Source organism: Perca flavescens, chromosome 5 (genome assembly GCF_004354835.1).
Source record: "Perca flavescens isolate YP-PL-M2 chromosome 5, PFLA_1.0, whole genome shotgun sequence".
Taxonomy (NCBI): domain Eukaryota; kingdom Metazoa; phylum Chordata; class Actinopteri; order Perciformes; family Percidae; genus Perca; species Perca flavescens.
Window position 1 is genome coordinate 20,048,653 of NC_041335.1, and position 25,682 is coordinate 20,074,334.

The 25,682-nt window shown below is 38.8% G+C and overlaps 1 protein-coding gene across 1 annotated transcript in view; it reads right to left on the bottom strand.

Annotated features, from left to right (window-relative positions):
* The window catches only part of ntrk2a (neurotrophic tyrosine kinase, receptor, type 2a), a 98,929-nt gene that overhangs the window by 66,027 nt on the left and 7,220 nt on the right, over positions 1-25,682 (bottom strand). The window contains exons 6-13 of the mRNA XM_028579131.1: positions 12,988-13,121; positions 12,239-12,371; positions 11,963-12,034; positions 11,017-11,244; positions 10,332-10,336; positions 8,709-8,724; positions 7,291-7,328; positions 6,908-7,007 (exon numbers count right to left, since the gene is read on the bottom strand). Coding sequence (XP_028434932.1) covers positions 6,908-7,007; positions 7,291-7,328; positions 8,709-8,724; positions 10,332-10,336; positions 11,017-11,244; positions 11,963-12,034; positions 12,239-12,371; positions 12,988-13,121 — 726 coding nt within the window. The remainder of the gene's footprint in view (positions 1-6,907; positions 7,008-7,290; positions 7,329-8,708; positions 8,725-10,331; positions 10,337-11,016; positions 11,245-11,962; positions 12,035-12,238; positions 12,372-12,987; positions 13,122-25,682) is intronic.

The window sequence follows — 25,682 nt, forward strand, 5'->3', positions numbered from 1 at the left end:
AAAAACATGATCCAGGACACCAAATGAAATAATAAACGCCAAAAGAGCCATGGCCATCGTTTATGTTCTATATCCGGAGGGTCACGTGGGGCTTGTGCCTATTCTAGCATGTAATGAACAGGAAGCATGGCACGGGTTCACAGGGTCTAGTCTTTCTTGTTTTTAATTTAAAAAATTAAAGTATTACATTATATTTGTTCTCTGTTTTATATTATGATTCCACTGTCTAGGTGCAGTTGACTTAATCCTTCCACCTTAGATATGTCTGTTGGCCCAACACTTTGGTCTAGACTGAAATATCGACGACTATAAGATGGATTGCCATGAAATGTTGTACAAACATTCATGATTCCCACTAGATAATTTTTACTGACTTTGGTGATCTCTGTTTTTGGTGATCTCTGTTTTTGATGTCGACAGCTATTGGATGGATAGACTTGGAATTTTGTACAAGCATTCCTGCAAAAAGCTAACAACATTCTCTTCAGCCTCAGCTGTACAACTGTGTATATTGCTAATATGCACGTTAGCATGCTAACACTTCAACTAAAACATATACCTGCTCAATATCAACATGCTAGCATTATTATTGTAAGCATGTTAGCATGCTGACGTTAGCATTAATCTTAAAGCACTGCTGTGCATAAGCCGCTAGTATAGCTATAGACCACCATAGACCAATTTTGTCTTAACACAAAGCAGACATACAATAACTTACATAATAAAATACAAAGATATATTTGATCAAAAAATAAGACTAAGAATCTGACCAGATACTGATACTACAGTGGTGCCGACCAAGGGTTGACGCATAGACTGTATACGTAGGTGAGGCCAAAACATTTTGATTGCCCCCTGTTGGCTGGCGGCATTATAGGTCATAAATCCCGACCCGTCCATGTTAGCGGATGGGGCATGGGCCAAACAAAAAAATCTATGTAGACCTCAAATAAATTTTTCCCAAAGATGATTTCTGTCATTTTAGGTAGTTCTTATCACGCTGATGGTTGTTCAAGTGTTTATATTTCTGATAAGTTTTTTATTAGTTATTTGATGCTATAAAAATGTCATGATCAACAGCTGCGATAGACTCGCAATTGGTCGTGCAGATGTATCGGAGGGACTTTGATATCGCGGCGCCACTGCCCAATCACTAATGCTCAGACTCTGGCACCAAATTTACAAGATGGCCCGTGTTCAAGACATTTTGGTTTCTCTTTTGTTCAGTGGGAGGAAGTGGAGATACGTAGTCCATCTTTATGTACAGTCTATGGTGCCGACACATTACAATCAATGCTCTAAAAGTGTTGAGGTTCGATACTCGGCTCTAGACTAAATACAGAATCATAGCTTTTTTCAGCCTCTTCACTTTGTTGTTTAACTCATTCAGTTTTTGCTTCCTTTGCAAAAGTTTTGTGGGAGAGCTGCTTTCGTCAAACACCTCAAGAGCTGGAGGCAAAAGCTGCTTTTCTGCAGGGAGAGGAAGAAGAAAAAGAGGAGGGTGAGGAGGAGGTGGTGGTGTGTTCGCTGAGCATGCTCTGTTTGGCCCAGAATGACGTTTTGCTGACCTTGAGGGTGTCATATCGATCGATCAGCAGTGAGGAGCTGTGTGTGCATAAGGGAGAGAGAGAGAAAGGAAGAGATGGAGGCGTGTAACTCCACCAAACAAGGAGAAAACTGAAACCTGCACTAATGATGAATCATTGATAAGTGGACAAGAGAGGACTCTCTACTTCCATCTCTCTCTTCCTCTCTGTTTTTCTTTTCCTTTTAGCCTGGCTCTATCTCAGTTTTTAACATATGCTTTCTAGCTCTTCTTCCTCCTTTCTCTCTCTTTCACTTCCTCGCTGGCTTTCTCTCTGCTTTTTCTCTCTCTTGTCATATGTTAACGTTAGCATTCGCTCTTTCTTCCTCTACGTCGGTCTCTCACTTTCTCCACTTTACCTTTACTTTTTCACTTTCAATCACTCTTTTTTTTTCCTGTCTTGACATTTCCGTGTCGTTCCTCCATGATAACTCAGGTTTATGTTGACGCTTTCCTCCCTACAGGTGCTTTGAGGGCACGAACATGTATATATGCTGCTAAAGTTCATCCTTCCCTCTCTCCCTGCACTGTCCGATCTGCTTTCTTATCCAGGAGTCAGTAGTCAGATTGGGAGGGTTGCTATGTGTAATTTAGTGAATGCGGTCAGGCTTTCAACAGGCCTATACATTTCTCTAAATCTCTTTCAAAAAGACTTCCTAAATATATGAAACGTAACTAACATATTTCACTCATCTATGAACTTAAGTGTAAATAACAGCTGCTGGCACTTGAACTTCACAAGATGACCTTCCTTGTGAGCCAATTTGTGGCAAAGGGGACTCATCCAGGATACAACTCCAAATTTTTGTTAGGTGAAATGCAGCTTTGGTGTGGTGTTTTGGGCCCACACTCAGGCAGCGTAGTTGCTTCCTCCTACAGACTGATCTCATGAAGTGGTGTATGTATGACACGCCAATTCGAATGCCATTATTGGCGTGTTATCAAGGCGCATACTCGCTTTTTAGCATGTTTATCCACACCGTTTGGCCTCCATTGACTTACATTACCTTGCGATTGCGTGTGAATTTACGCCGTAGCGAGTAGTATGACAGGGCAAAAATCTGCATAGGGAGGTTGGTCGCGGTGGCGGATGGGTCAAACACAGGACTTTTACCCAGGAGACCGGGGATCGTGTCCCGCGTGTCACGTTTCCTTTGTGTCCAGCGTCTTGCTTTCTTCTTTTTACAAAAGCCAACTAGGGGTGTAAGAAAAAATCAATACACTTGAGTATCGCGATATATTATTTTTCAATACTTGATTTTCAAAAAGGCAATATCTATTTATTTTTTTTAAACGTTCAAAAATATTCATGTAAGACAATGGTTCACGTTTATGTTGTGTTTAAACCCCCTACCGCTAGATGTCTATGCTGAGACACACCACTAGTGTCCTTAGCATACGTTAGCATATCAAAATGAGCTCACTAAGAACCTGTGAACCACAATCCCAAACTGGCAGTTTAATTTTCTGTGTACTGAATTGTTTACCTAAAGTAAACTTCTTTGACTTTTATGAACATCATGTCTTTTTTTTTAGATTTTTTCTAAAATTATACTTTAAAAAAATCCCAATATATCACCTTATGCACAGTATCGAAATATATTGCAATATATTGAATCGTGACCCATGTATCGTGATACGTATCGTATCGCCAAATTCTTGCCAATACACAGCCCTAAAACCAACCCTGTTCTTCTTGTCCTAAACCCAACCCGTCCACTGTATATGGCGCTCAAAATGCGTGCAGATAGCATGCCACTTGGCTTTAGAAAGTGGCGTGTATGTTTACGTCCACTGTATACAGCTTAGACATACACACGGATAGCTCAAAATGCGTACAGATAACACGCCACTTGGCTTAAGAAAGTGGGGGTGTATGTTTACACGAAGTCATGATATCACGTTGCCTCCTAAATGGAAGGTTGTATTGATTAAATTGTTTTAGCCTAATTTGTTATCAAGTTGTATTTTAAGTGATTCTGCCCACTATAAAGTATGAGTGCAATTTCAGTCTCAGTCAGTTTAAGTCTCTCCGGTTTAAATCCAAATACTTTAATACCTTTTTACTTTTAAGCAGCCTATCAATTCTGTGGTCTCAGGTCGTATTGGCTGTGCTATGTATATTGATTCAAGCAACACGTCTATTTTACTATTTTTTTTTACAGTTTCTCTTTACTGTTTTGGTTGATTCTCACTGCTCTCCTCAGTGTTATTTCCAGCTGCAGCAGCTGTTTTCTGTCGTATAGGCAAAGTTAGACACCAGCTGATGAACATAGTGGAGCATTTAGCACCTAACAAGCCGATAATATGTCAGTGTTGTGTGTACAGCTTGTTGTGCAAGTGGCCAAAAAATCCAATATTTCAAGTTTAACAAAAGCAAAGACAAACAAGATTTCCAGTATTTCAGCCACGCTAACTCTGCATTCACTCTTTCAACACAATCACCACCCATGTGGATAATCTTACATCTGCCAACACAAGAACACACACAACTACTGTATATACAGTATATAAAATATCCATCCTGTGAGTGTCAAGATACAGCGAGGAGATTGTGAGAAGCAACCTGTACCAAATGTTGCCCATGTGTTATTGATGAGAGAGGAGCACAATAATGCAGTCAATATAAATAATATAAACCAGCCACAGCTTTTAACTGCCAGAAAGAGACGGGCAGCGATTCATCCAGAGTCAGCGAAGCAAGTTGTGCTTTTCTCATGCACACCTGTTCAATATGGTAGGCCTGACACGCTCTCTTCACACTTTGTGATCACAAGTTCATCATTATCGTCAGCACTAACTGTGTTCATGTGGGGGTGTGTATGTAAATCTGCGAGCACGTGTTTATGATTCGGAAAACCATGATGCCATGAAAAAAATTTAGTTTGTTTTCGATTAGCGCTGATAGTGTGATGCCATCTGTGGTTATATTGTTGTGGTTGTTGAGATGAACGTTGGTCAGCGGTCCGGTATAGGAAGCATGTGGAGGTTTCAAACAAACAGCGGTATGCGGGCATAACTGCTGCTGTGGATTACGCTAGTGCTGGGCAATATACTGTATCGATATTATATTGATATCGTAATATGAGACTAGATATTGTCTTAGATTTTGGATATTGTAATATCGTAATATGGCTGATATTAAGTGTTCTTTTCCTGGTTTTAAAGGCCACATTACAGTAAAGTGATGTCATTTTCTGAACTTAACTGACTGTTGTAGTTGTTCTATTAAATGCCTCTACCCACTCTACCAGTCATTAAATCAACATTTCTGATTATTTATCAAAAATCTCATTATATAAATAAAATTTTGTTAAAGCACCAATTGTCAAACCTACAATATTGTCGACATTGAGGTATTTGGTCAAGTGATGGTGATATTTGAGTTCCTCCATATCGCCCAGGCCTAAATTACTCACAGCTCAGTGTCTGACTCTGTTCTTCATACTGACACCACTATCTCTCCACACACTCAATGTCAACATGCTGCAGGGCACATACATCTGGGTGCATGTGAAGCATGAGAACGGGGCCGCATGGGGAGAGGAAGTCGGCAGTGGAAAGAGGGAAGGGTAAAGACTCAAGGGGAGCAATCAGAAGGGCAAAACGGTAATGTGACCTAACATCCTACACATGAATGGAAGCATACTCACAAATACTGATATATAGGGGGTGCTAAGAGGCATTAGAGAGATCATTTTCTTTAGAGCAACCTCATTCACCTCTACTGGAGAAAGAAGAAACCGCACACAAGACCATAAATACACACACACACACACACACACACACACACACACGATGTACTGTATATGCTAGCTGCTCCATCTGTCTTGCACCCCTCCTCTCTGGGGTGCCATAAATCAGTCAATGCCAAACAGTACAACTGAGAGTCACACACACAGGTACACACATTTATTACGTCCGTCTCTATTCTTGCATTCACTTTTTGGTTTGTTAATTTGAATGTCAAATGTGGACTTTCACTGCATCAAATGCTAATATATAAATAATAATAAATAAAAAGTTATTTATTCCTAAAACTTTACACTGCACAAATTGAGTTCCTCAGAGTGTTGAATTCTTGGCTTGCTTCTCGTGAATGAATTACACTTTTTCTACCAAACTGAACTAAATTAAAGTCAACTGAATGAAACGCACAAAATACATCAAGCTAATGTATTTTGGGACCTTCACATAGCTAAATCTTCTCAACTTGAATCAACAATGAATAAGCCAGTGGAAATAAAAGATGAGCATCTGTCTGCTTACAGCTCTTTAGCTGCAGATGCATTGAACATATTTACATTCGGAAAACAGCATTACTATCATTATGTACTGTATGTCTAAAAGGAAGGACTGATGGAGGTGTTGTTCAGCGGTTAGTATACACCAAATAAGAAAATATCAGCCAAGCGTCAAAATGAGCAAAACAGAGACAAATCAGTTCTAGTAAGTCAGTATGATAAATAAGAGAAAATAGATTAGTTACACTTGTAGACATTGCAGAAGTCACACATCGTTCTGAAAATGCTTTTTGAAAACTGGGTGGCAAAATAATGCTTTAACAATGGCTACCACAGTAGTTTCACATCAAGATGACAGATCCTACCGGAGCTCAGTTTAGTCGACATGCATGTTATTTTCCCAGCAGCACTAAGACCCGGTGAACCTGCTTCAAACAGCAGCTGATCCCACCTGAACTGGATGGATTCATGAACACATTATGGTTTGCATATTAAATGAGATCTAGTGTGCAACCACGAACAAATCACAAGCCCATAAATTATTTTTTCTTTTTTTCATCCGAACATCATACAAACATGAAGCTATGCCGTATTGGATTTAGGCCCTAGATTATCACCTTTTGAGCTGAAATAACCACTGCAAGGAAAATGTCCAATATGTCCCCTGAAATGTGTAGAAGTGTGATGCTGAAGCTGGATGTATACTCATGTGTTAAGGAGCTACATGCATGGGTTCCAAGGCTATGTTATGCACAGTTGGCATGCACCTCCTCAAAAATGTGACTAAACATTAACAAATTAGATTTAGTTGTCTCCTGCTAACCTGCATAAAATAAAAGTCAATGTGGAAGTGATATCAGGTTCCATTTTAGTTTTTGGGTATTTTTGGGGCAAATATTTTAAAATGTGTTTTTGATGTCTCCATGAAGCCATCCATGTTACACTTAATAGCTCAAATCATTGATCTAGACATCCACAAACAACAAATCACCATCATTTGTTTTTAATGTATTCTGTGTTGTTTATCCTCTCCCACATAATGGAAATCACCAGTGCAGATAGAAGTGAAGAGTCTTACCTTTGATGCCAAACTTAGAGTTTCCTCCAAACTTGAGAATAACCAACATTAGAAGGAAACCAGTGAAGGCGACCGCAGCAATGCCCACCACCACGTAAACCTGCACAATGAGAAAACAATGAGTTGTAAAACTCCCATACTGAAGACACAATTTACACACCACACACCAAACCAGAAGGTATAGACCAGGCAGATTTTCCAAAGTACTGCTGTATCTTTGTATCATGGTGAGTTCATTCATTTACTTCTAACATGAAAAAATAGATCCATCTCAGGTATTTCTTGACAGGTAACACAAATAAACCAACAAAAAAACAGGCACAAACAGTCAACAACTGACTGAGGCAATCAGCAAAGAAGGTCAACAGTAATACGTGACTTACAGCGACTCTGTCTTCAGGAGGGTCTACAGTGGGGCCCTCTGTTGATAGAGAGAGAGACACACACAATAAGTGATTTGTGGCTGAGTGGATTGTGTTGTATGTAATAGCAACATAAACTTTCAAACATTTTAAATCAATAGGATTTATTGGTCATCTGCTTCTGTCAAACAATGAACAGCTTGTTAAGTGGGTGAATTTAGTTCAAAGCGGTTAGTATTTTGCACTTTCACGTTTACTTTGCACAAAGACAGCTTAGCAGCTGTCCGTAACTAGGCACTATAACAGCCTGTCAAGCTTTGAATTTCTCCAAATGTTGATGCGCTGTACACAGGCCGGTAATAAGAGTTATACTTTTCCAAAACCAAAAGATACAAGAGCAAAAAATAAAAGTTTAACGCTTAGCAAACGTCAGCATGGTCAGCTAACTTCTATCTACAGAAACCTAAACCCAGCCTTATTTCCAGCAGCATTTTACACAACATTATTATGTGGGGTTACAGATTGTTTTAAAAAGCCTCAATAACTGTGTAGTATTTTGCCACTGTTTGAGAGCCATTCCTCCCTGCTATGATGCCAGAGACTAGGCTAACGTTAGCATCAATGTCTGTCACAGTCCTGCAACCTCAGTGTCATTATCTGAGATACTCTTAGCAATGTTTGTGATTGGGAATGAGCAGATAAAAGGCGTGGCAGTACCTGGGGTTAGATCTGCATGGAGGGAGGAGGTGTTGGACAAACCGCAAGAAAGAAAAGAGACAACAGAGACAAATTAGGTCCCAAGCATAACAACATACTTAAGCTGTAAATTATTTGACATGCACTTCACAAAAAATGTTGTCAGTCATGCCTGTTTTCTAAACTTGTTTCAAAAACATATCCATTACACAAACACAATACACAAACTAACAAACAACATATATTTAACATGCAAATGAACATAATTTAACGTCAGAAAGAAATTATAGCAACATCAGGGCCACAGCGTGGGAAAAAGACATAACAACCCTAATCCCTATCTGCAAGGATGTGTAGGTATGTAACGCACCCTCAGCAACTTGAGAGAAAAAAAGAGAGAGACAGATATCTAAAATGTAATTTGTGTTAATTCATGAAGATGAAAATCATGAAATGTTAAACAGAAAAAAAAAACATTGATCTGAAAACACTGAGTATGTTACATGCACACTATTATTCCACAATTATTCAGAATATGACAACTTTAATAATAGGGGGATATTTTATTTTCATTAGCCATATAAACAGCTTAGTCGCAATATTGTCTTTTTTGGAATAGGGAGAAATATTATGTGCATATACGTACTGTCTGACACTATGAACACACTATGAATTTTAACTGGATGTGTTAACACTTTTACATTAGATAAAAATGTGTAGTAATTAATATCTATTTCACTCACCATAATAGTAAGGCTCCTTCTCCGTTCCTGCACATTAGCAAACAGATTACATTGAATTAAATATTCACTTTTACCAAATATTTTATGGACAGTATCTGCACACTAGTAAAGCTAAATTCAACATGGCATCATGACTTTGCGTAAACATACACGGCACTTTTCTAAAGCCAAATGGCGTGTTATCTGTACGCATTTTGAGCTTTCCACGTGTATGTCTATGCTGTATAGCACTACAGCGGACGTAAACATACACACGTCTTATCGCAAGAACGTGCCATACTATTGCGAGAACAACGTCACACGCATAAAAAAAAAAAAAAAAGGTTGGGTTTAGGAAAAGAACATTGGGAAAGGCTTTAGTAACACAAAAAAACAACAAAAAAACAACAAAAACATGACGGTGACCAATGTCACACGCTTAGGAAGACAGTAAACCGTTGGGTTTAGGAAAGAAACATTGGTGAAGGCTTAAAAAAAAAAAATAACGCCACATGCGGGACGCAATCCCGGTTCTCCTGGGTGAAAGTCCTGTGTTTTACCCATCTGCGGACTTACGTCCTTTCATACTACTCGCTACTTGAAAATTCACACGTAATGTAGGTCAATGGCGGCCAAACAGCGTTGATAAACATGCTAAAAAGCGATTATGCATTTTGATAACACGCAAAAACGGCATACGAATTGGCGTGTCATACATATGCTACTTTATGAGATCAGTCTGCTATATTTCAGAGTATGACCTATATGTTAGCATGATATACACAGGGGTGTTGTAGACATGTTGCCGTTTTAAGTTCAATAAAGTTTTTAGTGCTTTATTCCAATGTTTTTACCCTTATGCACACAACCACCTTTCTGCATCTTCATAAAATATATTCATCCCCATGTATGTTTCACCATGTCATCTGTCGACTCTCTATAATTTAATATGCAAAACTCTTCCACGTTCCGTGTTCAATCAAATAATAACAGCTCCTCCTTCAAATCTGGTGACTACCACTAATTGCAGACACTAAAGTGTACCTTGCCATTATGACATCCCATTTTTCAGACAAAAAAAAACTGTCAGAAAGGATGGTGCTTTAAAAGTCTAAAGGGGAGTCTTCTTCAGACAATAGTCAGAAGTCCCCTCTCCCCCCCCACAACAAATTAAATTTGAATGGTATTATAGAGAAAGACAGCTCTAATATACATGTTATAATTTATTTACAAGACTGTCAAAGAGAGACGGGTATCTTTCTGCCCTGTCAGTCGCTGCTCTCCCTCCCCTCTGCCTGCTCCGAGGCCACAGTCAGTGAGCTTGTTACACCCGCAATCTCTTGTGGAGCATTATAACTTCAAAAAACCACAAACAATCAGGGAACTAAACGCCTCTTGTCTGCAAGTCTCCTGAGAGAACTCCAGCCAGCTTTTCGTAAAACGACCCATATTTGAGCTCTACATAGTTGATTTCTCACATAAAAAAGCCTCAGAAGTGAATTTAGTAATGAAATAGCAGAACAGTATATGAAGTTTCTGAGATCTGCGCGACCTAAATTCACAACACCAGCTGGTCTCAGACCAGTTGACTGTATGTAAATTTTGGGGCGTGACAAAGGTACAGACTAGAGCCAAATAAGGTACAGCCACTGAGTTGACGTCAACTATGACCTTTGTTGAGATTCGCCCGTTTTTAGAGGCAGTTTTAAATTGTGAGATTTGCAGTGGAAAGAGGTGTCAATGGGACTTTGAGGTTCTATCTATGCCTATTTTACCCACCAAACTGTCGTTATTCAACTATGACAAGGTAAACTCAGTTTTGCATTCTACCACCCCTTTAAGAGCTGCAAGCAAAAAGAAAAGAAAAAATGTGTACTCCAGGCTAGGAAATGTTTGAAAGTTACATCAGTATACCAGTTTAACAAAAAACATTATGACAAAAGTGGTGTTGTTATATTACAATTAAAAGATTAATCAATAAAAAAATAAAGAAAATGGTGGACAATCCCCACCACAACTTCCTGAAGACCAAGGTGACATTTTTTAAATTGCTTGTATTGTTCAACCAACAGTCCAAAATCCCATAATAATCACATAAGAAAAAAAGAAGCGGCAAATTGGCTCATTTGAGAAGATGAAACATGGGATTTCTGCTTGAAAAACTACATAAAAAAATATATATATATATATATATATATATATATATATATATATATATATAACCAATTGATTAGAAAAATAGTTGCTGATTATAGTTGATGAATAGTTCTGTCAAGTTATTAATTTAACACTTTGTAATGAAAGCAAAGGTTTGATTGTCACTCCTCACCATCCCAGGGCTTGCCCATGAAGTGAGCCTCAACGTCCTTTTGGTCTGTTCCGTATTCGTTTTCAGCCAATAGCGTGTAGCGCCCATTGTTAAGGTGTGTGGGGCTGTCTAGCTGCAGGCAGCCGTGGTACTCTCTCTCTGTGACGTCATGGATCATGGTCATGATGTAGGCCCCCTCAGTCACCGCTTCACCATCCAGAAACCATTGTAGGTGCGGCGCCGGGTTTCCTAGAAAGGTCATGAACAACAATACAAGAGACTCCGTAATTTGTTTTGGTTTCAGTTTATTTAATTATCAGTCTATCTTCTTTGCTAATGTAGTCAATGTAGATTAATATAATGTGATTAAAATATAATGTGATGTTTAGGCAAAGTATGTCATGCCTAATAACAGAAAATATACAGCAATGTACAGCACAGGCCAAAAGTTTGGACACACCTTCTCATTCAAATGTGTTTCCTTTTATTTTCATGACTATTTACATTGTAAATTCTCACTGAAGGCATCAAAACTATGAATGAACACATATGGAATTATGTACTTAACAAAAAAGTGTGAAATAACTGAAAACATGTCTTATATTTTAGATTCTTCAAAGTAGCCAAAGTAGTTTTCTTATTAATAAGGGAAAAAACTCCACTAATTAACCCTGACAAAGCACACCTGTGAAGTGAAAACCATTTTTGAGAGAACACCAAGGGTTTGCAGAGTTATCAAAAAAAGCAACGGGTGGCTACTTTGAAGAATCTAAAATATAAGACATGTTTTCAGTTATTTCACACTTATTTGTTAAGTACATAATTCCATATGTGTTCATTCATAGTTTTGATGCCTTCAGTGAGAATCTACAATGTAAATAGTCATGGAAAAAAAAGAAACACATTGAATGAGAAGGTGTGTCCAAACTTTGGACTTTAAAGGACATTGTGTGGATGTCTGTCCTACCTGCCACGCTGAAGGGGATGCACCAGTGATGGTCAGGGATTGCATCACTCAGTTTAGTGATTTTGGGAGGAACTGAGTGTAGTAGAGAGAAAAGCAAGTTTAAGAGCAACAGTGTGAGATACAAACTGTAAAGACAGAAAGTAAGATAAGTACAAAGAGCAATTCAGAGGTAAAACTAGTGAAGCATACAAAAACACAGTTGTCTACTGCACTGACAGACACTTTGACACAGTAATCTACATTGAATTAGGGCTGCTTGCCAGAGGGCAAACGTACAGAGTATATCCAGCAGCAGCGAGGACTCTTTCTCTCCAACAATGTTCTCAGCTGTGCAGCTGATCTTGCTGTTGTGGTCCAGCGACGACAGGTTGGACAGTCGAAGCCACGAAATCTGGCCCGATGTCTCAATCTAAGCAAGCACACACATCCATATATTAGCACGAAGATTCTGCTATTTTCTATAATGTACAACTTGTAATGTTTGGGATATTTGGCAAAGCATGAGAAGCATTGGTTTTAGCTGATCATACCAGTGAAATCATCACATTCATGGCTCTTTAAATCAAATAAGGCAAAATAAATCAAAATAAATCAAAATAAATCAAAATAAATCAAAATAAATCGGTGACAGTATCTGTTGCTCAGGTGGTCTGAATCATAGTAAAACACTGTGTCAGTGGGATTTACTGTAAGTATAGCATAATTCAAAATTAAGTAAATATCTTAAAAAGATAATTTAGTTATGGGGGAGTTTTACTATTTTGATTACAAAATTCAAAGTGTGCATGTATCTGCGGAGCTCCGATACCAAATGTCTATGGTATCAAGGATCAGTGAAGTATTTAGTAATTTATTTTATTTTCATTATTGATTTTCCCATTTTTCTTTAGTATTTCTTATGCCTGAAAAAACTCAAACTTTTCAGCTCTAAAATCATTCATACTTAAGGCAAGTAATATGATATGTGATATGATATGCATAATCCAAACATATGTGAGTTTCTGTTTCCGTGTGTGTGGTCTGACCTCATAGTTGGAGACCAACACCATGTTCCATATCAGCTCAGGTGAGGGCACCCCAGAGGTCGTACAGGACAGATCCATGTTCTTCCCCTCCCTTAGTCTCACTTTGGATGGGGTCAACGTTGCCATGGGAACCTCTACATACAACCACATAGTGGGAAGGAGGAGAGGGGAGAGAAAAGGGAGGAAGCAAACTTAGGATTCACAGCCAACTCTTGTCTTTTCTGTTGAAACACAAGGCACGTAACAACCTCGACAGTAAGAGTGGAAGAGCAAGCAAACACACACCCACTACAGACAAAGAAAAGAAAGGACACAAAGAAAAGACCTCGAATTCAATCACCTTCTTTCTTTCTCTCTCTCTCTCTTTTGCTTTCATTTACAGCACACTCACCCCAATCAAACAGTCTGACAAAGAGACAGAGTTCAAACACAGTGATGGTCACACTGATTACTAGTGCATGTCTTCAGCAGCCCAAGTACTAAATTGATTGGACACAATCTGAAGTCTCATTCAAAGCAAAGACACTGGTGTGTGTGTGTGCGTGTGCGTGTGCGTGTGCGTGTGTGCGTGCGTGTGTGTATACAGTGCTGACCAGGAGGTGACCTGAGTATGACCAATCAGACTCAATCAGAGTCTTGCCACCCTCATCCCCTGTCCAATAAAAAAAGAAATAACAGAAGGGAAGAGGAAGAGAACAAATAGAAGAGGACAGGAGAAAAAGAAGACAAGGAGACAAGACGAGAACCTAAAGAAGTAAAAAGTGAAGAGAAGACAACAAGAACAATAAAAGAAGAGAGGAAGATGAGAACAAAGAGAAGAAAATGAAAATAGGAGACAAGACGTGAACCAAGAATAGAGAAGAGAAAACAAACAAAAACAAGAGAAAATGAAGAGAGGAGATGAGAAAAAGAAAAGATGAGAACAAAATGAGGAGAAGAGAAACAGGAAGATAAGAAGACAGAACAAAAAGAAAAGAGGAGGGAAAGAAAAAGAAAAGAACAAAAAGAAAAGAAAAGAAGCAGAGACAAGATGAGAACCAAGAGAAGAGCAGAAGAGAAAAGGAGAACAAAAAGAAGAGGGTAGAAGAAATGGGTGTTGACAGCTACTGCAGATAAAACTGGACAGATTCCTTATCGACCCCCTCCCCCCCTCTTCCACCTCTTCTGTCCGGCAGCAGAATGCTTATCACCAGGGCAACCCACTTATCACTACGGCAACCTACTCCATCACCGTGAGACACACTAAAAACCAGTCATTTCAGTGGTGGCAGGCCAGCTGCCATATCAGTACTACATATCTTAACAGGCTCTCGGTAAATCAGCTTTCTACTGACACTGCAGCCATCTGCAGGTCACACACACACACACACACACACACACACACACACACACACACACACACACACACACACATGCCCAGACAGATACACCCTACAGCGCATAGAAATCAGAATAAAACTTCTGGAAGCCTCCTTTGTTTTGATGTGAGTGCAGTTGTCATGACCTGTCAGTACATAGTAATACAAATTATTTCCATGTTCTATTATTTACGAGTGCAGCTTTGGCAGTCCAACCACCCGTGACATCCTGTGTGATTGTAATCCTTTAGCAGCTTGAATGTGTTCAGAATCAACAAGTAGGATTGAAGAGTAATTTACTGTAATTAGCATGGCAGACCAGCCTGTGTCTGTGATAACACATGAGTCATTACGTGGAAAGATTTCACTATTATGTGCTTCAGCGTTTGGCTTGTGCTACAGCCCACCTGCAGCTAGTTGCAAACATATGGAAAATAGCAGCAGTCAAGTGTCTGCAGAGGGTGAGCCAACTAACGCACAACATCCAGGAATCAGACACTGTGCACTGCATTCAGTTGATTTATTTTCATTTAGTTTTTTGACAACAATCCAAACAATTTCCTCTGTTGTCATTAGGGATGCATGATATATTGACTTAACGTTATCGCGATATCACATTGTGTGATATTATATCGAAAGTGTATGAGTATATAAGTATGAATGCAATATTTTGTTTATTTTGTGGAGCGATGCGTCCCGTCCATTGGCTGTGTGGCTTACTTGTGTTCAATTTAGAGCCCACTTAAAACGCTATAATGATCATGTTTCACTGGCCAGTTACCGTGCCACTTGCACATGTCACTACGTGACAAACCCTATGGAGCGTACCATGTGATGTGTGTGCATATTTTGACTGACAGTGTAAGTGAAGAAATAGATAGAGACAACAAAATGGAACGAATCAGAGAAGTGAAAGAAAATATGTCCTGTTTGTAGACATGGTCGTTATTTATTTATTCATGTTGTACCAGTCCAATATGACCGTCAGTTGAAATAAACCTTGTGTTGTAAGAAAACTTGTTTTATTTGTTATTAATCTATTTTGATGCATTTTCCCATAACTTATAAATCGACATGTTAAATTATATAAATTAAAATCGATATCGCAATATTCATAATCAATATCGCAATATAACATTTTATCGATACCGTGCAACCCTAGTTGTCATTGAGTTGGATTCGTTGACATGCAAGCTCAGTAGCTGTTTCATCTAAAGCACTTTAAACATATCAGTGGACTTTAAGTTTGAAATTATTTTGCTATTTTGACTACAATTTCCAAAGTCAATAACGAACTTTCGTGCTTAACTTTGAGCCAACACAGACAATGGATGAAATCATAACAATACAAATAATGCACTTGTACCAGGATAATATTATTTATAATTTTCTTTGTCTTTGGCTTAGACTGCTGGTAATTTATGTTCTAAAACTGGATCCCAACTGCTTTCATTTACTGTCGTCAGCCTGGTTAATTTTTTCTTATTTTTTAAAAAGAAACCCATACATTTACAGGGGCTTTTTAAAAAAAAAAAAAAAAAGATGTGAAAATCTTACTTTAAATCTGACGATTCTGTTTGTCTGTTTCTTTCTTTCTTTCCTCAACTAACATTAATTTAACAATGGAAACCTCACCCTATCAAACCCAGAAGAATGAATGTGTGTAGAATACATTACATTACTGTAGCACTCCAACTTTGTTTAATATGATTTTGATGCTTGAGAACATGGCGGCAGGCAGGTGCAGCAGGTTTGGTGTGCTGGGGCCATTCCTGCTTTATGCGTTTATTTCGACATTATCAGTTCCACAGTTTGAGGAACGAGCAGGGCACCTGAATTAAATATAGATGGAAACCCGGTGGAGGCAAATGTTGCCATCAGGTTTGGGGGAAAGCACTTTGGCTACGGAAAGACCATTGTGGCTGCTACATTCGTGTTTCCCAGCCTCACGACCTCATTTAAAAAAAGTCTCAAAAGACAGTCTGAGCGCAGATCGCAAGGCGAAATGCTAATCATTATCCTGTGTCTCCTATTATCGGGAGACGTTCATCAATGCCCAGGCCCCATCTTCAATATCGGAGAATCTGACGAAATGAGGGGCTGTGGCGACTCTGTGTGTGCTGCGAGTGTCTCAGATCATTTTCACCTGGATCTACCAAGCCAACCGGTATATGGTGACTCTGTTTTGGGTTCTCTGGGCAGGTTATGTGTACAGCGGAAAGTGCCATACATGAGGAGAAATGGTGCGAAGGAGCAATGAACGAAGGAGCAACAAATGATCAGTCGAGTTTGGAGTTGGATCAGTTGGGAAAGAGTAGCCGAGGAGCAGAGGGAGAACGACATTGAGCCTTGGGGAGCATGTGGCGGTTGAATGCCACGGAACGGATTAATTTGCGATATAAGAGAAGTAACTTGCCTCAGTCTAAACTACAATCAAGGAGGTATGATTTGACACTTCTTCATACACTCAACCACGCTAAAGTTATCTGGGACGTTAAATCGAAACCTAAAGGTCTGCTGGGGGGACATTTAAATGTTAGGAGTATTTCCTCTAAAACCGAGCTGGTGGAAAAACTACTCACTGAATCAAACTTGGATTTTATTTGTCTTTCGGAGACCTGGTTAACAAAGACATCTCCTCAGGCAGCCTTCTGCTTTCCGGGCTATAGCATATTTAGAAGGGATAGGTCTACTGGAGGAGGTGGTGGAGTACTTTTCTATGTTAAAGAGTATTTACAATGCCAACAGATAAATCTGCAAGATAAACTGGATGTAGAGATGGAATGTATTGCTTTAACCATAAATGTGTCACCCCAGATGTCATTCATTTTAGTTGGTGTTTATAGACCACCTTCTGCTGATGATACATTTTATATATCATTTAAGGAGATTTTAAAATATCTACATACCCTTGGTAAAGAAGTAATTGTACTAGGGGTTTTTAATGTAAATTGGTGAGATAATAACAGTAGGAAAAGGTTAAAGGAAATAACAGGTCTTTATAACTTGGAACAGTTAATAAAAGGACCGACAAGGATAACCAAAACTTCTAAAACACAAATCGACCTGGTATTTTCAAATAAATCTGACAGAATAATAAAATCTTTCAATTTCATTACAGGTATGTCAGATCATAATTTGATTCTGATAGCACGGAAATTAAACAAAAGTAGATTTATATTCAGAATAAATAAGAAAGAGACACTTTTAAAAATACCTAATAAAGATTTGGCACATTTTGACCAAGAGTTAGAGAAGGTAGACTGGATGATGAAATAGGCTCCTTCTGTGGGAGTTTTTTAGATCTAATTAACAACATCAAGGTGAAATTTGCTAAAAAATGTGTTAACTTGTGCAAAAAGGCACATTTACCCTGGTTGACAAAAGAAATTTGGAAATTGATGAGGAGAAGAGATTACCTGTTTAAAAAAGCCTTAAAATCAAACATTGAAAATGATATGCGTCTATTTAAGGATTATCGGAATAAAGTAGTGAAAGAACTAAGGACTTCGAAAGCAAACTTTTTTTATTGATTTGATAACACAAGCTAAAGGAAATAATCACTTAGTCTGGAAGCACATTGATACTATTTCTCGGAAAAAAACATCTCAGAAATGTTATGAAATGAAAATAAACAATGTATTAACGCAAGAAGAATCAAAGGTAGCTAGTGCTTTTCATAGTTTTTTTTAAAGATTCTATTAACGATTTGGTTGTTGTTTTTGGTTATAGAAAAATGGAAACGAAATATGTAGATTCAACTAAACAAGTGCTTCACTTAAGTGAGGTCACGGAGCAAGAAGTCCTCAAAATTAGGACTTAAAAATTCAAAGTCACAGGATTGTTGTGGTTTAGATTCGTGTACGATTAAAAGGAATGCTGCCACCCTATGTCGACCTATTACTCAGCTAATCAATCAATCCATCAGAGAAGCGGTCTTCCCTGACTGTCTAAAAAAGGCAGTGATTACACCTTTGCATAAGGGAGGAGATAAAGCTGAGCTGGCCAACTACAGACCAGTGAGTATCCTACCTGTAATATCGAAGTTAGTTGAGAAAGTAGTGGCCAGACAACTGATGGATCATTTGAATTATGGAGAGTACCCCCTGAATCCACTTCAGTTTGGTTTTAGAAAACATCATTCAACTGAAACGGCACTTTGTTATTTTGTTGAACAACTTAAAGCCGGGTTGGATAAAGGGGGGGTGGTGGGTGCCATATTTTTAGACCTGAAAAGAGCTTTCGACACGGTAAACCATAACATCCTGCTATCTAAATTGTCCAATCATAATATTTCTAACAAGACATTACGATGGTTTAAATCATATTTAGAGAATAGGAAGCACTGCACAAGAATTAAGAGCACTATGTCTTCTTTTTTGGACTGCCCAGTTGGGGTGCCACAAGGCTCCATTCTGGGCCCTCTATTGTTCAGTGTTTTTATAAATGATCTTCCAGCTATCTGTCCTAACGTTCATATACAAATGTATGCCGATGACGCGGTGATATATGTCCATGCAAAATCAGGTCAAAAAGCAGCAGCTGTGCTCCAGTGAGCGATAGAAAAAATCTTAGATTGGATGGTACAATCATGCTTGACATTAAATTTTAGTAAAACTGTCAGCATGTTTTTTTCAATAAGGAATACGTTTCACGATGCGCCGGAAATTGTGGTAAAAGGTACAAGGATTCAGGAAGTTGAGTCGGTCAAGTATTTAGGCGTTGTGTTGGATAGGACACTATCGTTAGCATATTTCAAAATTGATAAAAACTGTTAAATTTAATTTATCACAGTTTAGATATATTCGTCCTCAAATGAGCACAGATGCTGCTAAGCTTTATATCCATGCAATGATATTTTCTCATCTTACTTATTGCATCACAAATTGACTCTTTCAACCAATTCTGCGTTACAGCCGCTTCAAAGCTTGTACAAGCAGGCACTTAAAATCTTAGATAAAAAACCTTTTTCATACCATCACTGTAACATTGTGAAGAAATATAAATTATTAACGTTTGATAATTTCGTTGTGTTTTCAAATGTTAGTTTAGTATACAAGATTCTTCATAATTTGGCCCCACAGTCCCTGAGAAAGTTTGTGAAACCTTGTGAAGAGGCAGGTATTAGAACTACGCGAGCCTCTTCTAGACGAGATTGATCCTCTACTTTTGGGCAGAACTGCTTTTCTGTGAAAGCCGCAGGGATGTGGAATTTGTTGCCAGTTGTTGTTCTAGAGAGTGTTACTCAGTAACAGTTTAAAGTTAACCTCAAGAAGTGGTTGAAAGACGGTCAGATTTGTGATCATTAATACAAAACTGGTAAATTAGGGTACTGTTTAAATTTTAGGTAGGCAATAATAAAATTAAAAAAATTAAAAACAAAAAAACTGTAACAGTTGTACATACTGTAAATATTGACATTGCATGTCTGTTGAGGTGATCCGTGTGTAGGTGCTGTATTTGTATTTTATCTGTATTTTATATTGAATGAACTTATTAGCAGGAATGCTCATCATCCACTGTATATAACTGCTTTGCCTCTGCCCAGGGACTACAGATGAAAATTAGCTTGTAGCTATCTCTGGTCTGTGCAACACATTTGTTGTGCAATGTCCCTGTCAAATAAATAAATAAAATAAAATAAAACGTGACATCATGACTTCGCGTAAACATACACGCCACTTTCTAAAGCAAAGTGGTGTGTTATCTGTACGCATTTAGATTGAGATTGAGTAGTCTTGTTCCTATCTCCAGCCCCCAGCATACCTACCAAACGAGAATCAAACCACTTATATTAGGAAAATGTCACCGCCATGTGTGCGCCAGTATGAGTGTTGTCTGTAGGGGGCCGCAGATTTGGAACGTGATTGATGATGGCCTCAAGGTGTTGCCCTTTATCTCCAACTTTAAAAGACAACTAAAAAAATATTTCTTATTAACCTACATCTAATATAAAACTTTTTTTCATGGACTACTGGGATGTATGTGTATGATTGTATGTGTATGTAATGTTATGTATGTACTGGTGCGCCTCTCGCGTGCAACTAGTCATCATCATTTGTGGTAATTGTGTATTCTATAGTCTGTACCACTACTTTTTATTGAATCATGTGCCCCCACCTATAAGCTTTTCTAGCTTCTTTGGGGGACCCATTCACTCTACCCAATTAATCGTGTACCCCCCCAGCTGTATTATTGTAATGTTTCAAGTGGTATTGTGAATAAAGAAAATGAATAAATTAATAAATTAATTTGGAGCTATCCGCATGTATGTCTGCGCCGTATACAGCGGACGGGTTGCAGACTGATCGCAATATGTGGCGTATGTATGACATGCCAATTCGTATGCCATTTTGCCGTATTATCAAGACGCATAATCGCTTTTCAGACGGTTGGCTTTAGGAAAATAATAACGGGGTTGGGTTTAGGAAAAGAAGAAAGAGACGGTTGGGTTTAGGAAACATGACATGATCCCCAGGCCTCTGGGTTAAAGTTCTGTCTTGTTTGATCCCATCCACCACCCCAACCAACCTCCCTATGCGGATTTTCGGGCTTTCATACTACTCGCTACAACGTAAATTGACACTTAATGTAAGTCAATGGAGGCCAAAAGGCGTTGACAAACACGTTAAAAAGCGATTATGCGTCTTGATAACACGGCAAAATGGCATACGAATTGTCGTGTCATACATACGCCACTTATTGAGATCAGACTGAGCACTCAGTATATGCCAGTCCTTGACACTCCTTAAATTCAGATTACCTTCATTCACCAGGAGCATGTGTTATGAATGGGCTGTGAATAACAAGCACAGCATCAGGGATATGCCCTGGTGATGTGGAGCTGAATTGCTGCTCACAGCTCATATTTTAAAGCAAAACATCCGCTCTGGATTGAAACCTCTGCGCAATGCACCCCAAAATACTTCAGCGTCATTGTTGGAGGTGTCATTGTGGTCAGCTCTTGTTATGTGCCACAATAGGCACATCCACATGATGTTCAGAGAAGTGTTCACAGTTATTATGTAAGGCTCCAGCCTATCCACCATGGAGATGCGGTGATTTCTGATGAGAGGCAGAAGCAGGCGAGAGAGAGAGAGAGAAATCTTTCACAAAATACAGAACAGGGGCAGAATGAAATGTGCTGAAAAGTCACACAACACAAAACCTCTGTATTTTTCTGTTGTTCGCGCACAGTGGAGACTGTAAATGCATTATGAGGGATTCATTTGTGCTCAAAGAAGGCAGAAAAAATAGAATGTTGAATGGGAGGCAGGACTGGATAAGCAGCCTTGAAAGCCAAAATCTAAACTGATGTCAGTCAAGTTGACTGTCTGACTCTTGACGTCAAATCATTTGTAGGTTTTTATTTTCCTCAAATCTGTCAATACCTGCCTTGTCTGTATTTGTCGCTCTTTTATATGTGTATATATATATATATATATATATATATATATATATATATATATATATATATATATATATATATATATATATATATATATATATATTGGGGTTAGAGACATTGTTTATTATTGCAAATACATTAAGGCTAATGTATGGTTTGTTCAGGCTACTAAAAAAACATTAATGGTTGATTTGAAAAAAAAAAAGTTATTTGTATGAAAGGCAGACATGCCCATCCGTTATCTCGACCTCCACACCATTATGCTCCACCTCTCTTAAGGACACACTGCTTCCTGCATTTGCATTGGACGTAAATCGTGAGGCGTGTAACTGTCTAACATGGACATAATTCCTCATGATACTGAGCTGGTTCAGCAATGCCTCATTCTTGTCACGTGATGGACCACTGCTAAATTACATAAATAAAACTGCACAGTATTCCATCTTTACACATAGCATCTACTGCCCACAGACACAGGAGCCATCTGGCTTTTTGGTCTGTGTGTACTGCCATTTACTGCTCAAGTCTGTGCCTAAGGGCTGCATTTGTGTTAGACATGCAACTGTAAGAGCACAGTACACCAAAGGCATGCCTACCTTACACCAAATGACTTTTCAAGCGATTCCACTGTCGCAGACTAATTTCCAATATCGGAATGAAATTGTGAGAGCCTTGCTAGAGTTGGGGCGTGCTACCGTGTCTCAATCATTTCCATGTAAGGTGGTCATAAAACTCAGTCCGAGTCTTTTTTCCGCCTTGATTTTCCGACAAAATCAAACGCTTTTGATATTATCGTAAGTTTTAAATTTTGGCAGTGAAGTTAACATAGTCAAAAACCAATTGGTGCGCTCCCTCCAGCACCAAACAGGAAGCAGTAAACAGCTAGAGCCAGTGTTGTTCATGGTTGATATGGCGCCATGCTAAGCTAAACACTAAAGAGGGAAAGTTGCCGATTTTCAACCCTTCTGAAGCGCGTCATCCAACGGGAGTTTTACCAGTGGATTCCTTAAGCTACCAGCTAATGCTAGCACTAGCTAGCTTGGTTAAATCTTTTAAAAACGAATGTAGTTGTAGACTTGCAATTTGTGACCCTGCAAGATCCCTAGTCTTTACATATTATGTCTTTAACGTTAGATGTGGGATGGTTGTCTTTAGACGTGAGATGGTGTCAGAAGGAAAGATGAGAGCAGAGGAAATAATACTTGAACAATAATTAAGGAAAAGGGGAATAAAACCTGATTCCAGCGAGACAAATGGACAGACAGAAAGACAGAGAGGGAGACAGATGAAGACAGAGGGCACCAGCGCTGGGATGTGACCAGCAGAGGTCCGGCAATCAATCTGCTGTCATTTCCATTGCACATGGGAAGAAAAGCACCTTTGCTCGTGACAGCTGGTTTCGATTATTAACATTTGGATCATTTAACAGATAGCAGATTTTAGCCACATAAACCTAAGGTATAGGTGTGATGATAGAAAACCCTAAATGTCTTGGTTTTCACATTAACGAGCATGACCATGAAGTTATTTTACAATTTAAGAGATAGTTGTTAAAGGGAATTAAACAAGAGTGGGGAGTTTCAAGGTTTTTATAGTTTTAATCATTTTATTAACAAACAACTGAGTGGGAGTGTTTTAATACCTGCAGCTGTTCAAACACCAACATTTTTGCTGAGTGACACAGCCCACTTATTTTCAAGCATGGGGCTGCAGTTACATCAGAGCAGCATTTTTTTTTTTTTTTTTTTTAAGTTTTGTATAGGTCAGCAGTGTTTGCCAGCCTTTTCAAGGGCAGTTCCAGCAGTAAACACCGAGAGAAACCGGCCGAGAGACATATGCGGGTGGCCTAAGAGATCAGTGTCAGCCCGAGGGCATCGTTGGGCACTTCCTCTGCTTTGTGCCTTCCTCATATGTCACTCAGAAATGTTGTAGCAGTACAAAAAGCCAGACATGCAAACAGACAGAGAGACGGAAAGTTATTAGTAAAGAGGGGGAATGAGAGAGAAAAGATAGATTTTGGTGTATCACTGTTAGCCCTGGGGCATTATTTGTCACCCCTGCTCCACCATGTCCTCCTCCTCATATGTCACACTGCCTGGGGGTCCCCTGCCCACCTCTCCAGGGGCCCTGCTGTAACTGTGCTAATGCCAAAAATAACTTCCGCTAATGGAAGGGAGGCAGAAGGGACGGATAAATAGGAGTTATCAATGACATTGTTAGCTTCCTGCATGCTAACTTATTGTTTTGTGTCCTATTTGGGCCCGACTGCTCTGAGCTATTTTTGACCAGATGGCAAAAATACTTTTAGGCTTATGAGAGAGAAAATTTGATTACATTTCAATTGAGTCCTATAAAGCTTTTCTGACTGCTTATATTGTGTGTTTTATAAATTCATATCAGACATGAAGATTCCGTTATGTTCTCACTGTACAGTAACAAACTGGAACTGACAGGACTTATTGCCCCAAAGGATGGAACTATCTGCCTTTAATTTGTTTGCTCGGGTTGAACTCAAGCGCTAAATTATTATCAAATCTCACTTTTAGCCAGATTTTTGTTTGTAAAAACCTACAAATCCAGGCTGAGTCTGGACAGACAGGTTATGCTGTATTCTAAGAAGAGAGTCCACAGATAGATTCATGAAAATGAAGCGAAGAATTAAGCATCAATTAACTGCTGGCATTTATACATTCAAGCTTGACAAACACTCCTGTAAGCAAGTACATAAAAGGATTGTGGTCTGTGGAAGTCTGTCTAGGAGTGTCCGCAAACTTGCTGGTTAGCTTGACATTACACTTGCATTGTAAATATGCACTGTTGCACTCGTACTGCAAATAAAATGGTCTGGTTTGTAGGCACATTATTCCCTATGGTAATACTATATATTGTTTCTCATTAAGGTTTTCCCAATTAAATCTGTGGAAAATGTCTTTTATTTCTCATAAAAATGTGACTATTGCTGTTGCATTTGAGTATTGCAGCTTTCCCTAAGTCAAGAAAGAATTCCTTCCTGGATGAACAAAGCATTATGATTCAAAGAAAAACGGGAATGAAATCTGCTGCATGACAGCAGGTCACCAGTGCCATAGGACATAGTGCAGATGGTCTTCATAACACTTCATTTTATTGTGATTCATGTAGTGAATTTTCTCCGCTCAGCATCTTCGAAACTCACTGTCATCTGTGTGTTGAATGACACAAACACTCCATCTCAGTATAATTTATTTCTGCTTCTATAATGTCCTGCACAGTGACATTTCTACACCTACGTGCAAATGTCTCAGATGACTGTAACTAGTCTATAAGATGTCATAACCTCTCACACAGCACACACAAACACTCCTCTGCAGGTCACACATTCCGCTCTCCTCCATCTGGCACCTAAGCTATGCATCATATGCGATGGCCTTTTAGTGACACCTCACAGAAACCACACTACATTTTTCTCTATAAAAGCAGGGATCTGACTGTGCATGCATGTGTTCATGTGGTAATTTGTTTGCTTGTTCATGTGTAAGACATGTTGGCTTTTTGCACTACATAGTAGATAAATGACAATAGACAGGCTAAGTAGGGTCCTGCATAAGTAAAATACAATGTGTGCAGCATCCTTGTTTTAGCCTGTGAAAGTTCACATATACCAGCTGGTATAAATTACTGATTACTGCAGTTGTTGTAGTTAATGCATGAAATGTGTTCTTTGTACAGTTATTCTCATAGGTTTTAACAACAAACTTCACTTTCTCCAATTGTTCATCACCCACACCTCCCGTGAGAACCGACAAGTTTTATGTCACATATATGAGTATATGTCCTGCACTTAAACACATGCACGTTTATAAAAAACATATAAGATAAGATATAAGAACAGATAATCAAACCATTAGTATTACTGTTTACCCTCCAGGTGCTTCAACAATTTTCACTCT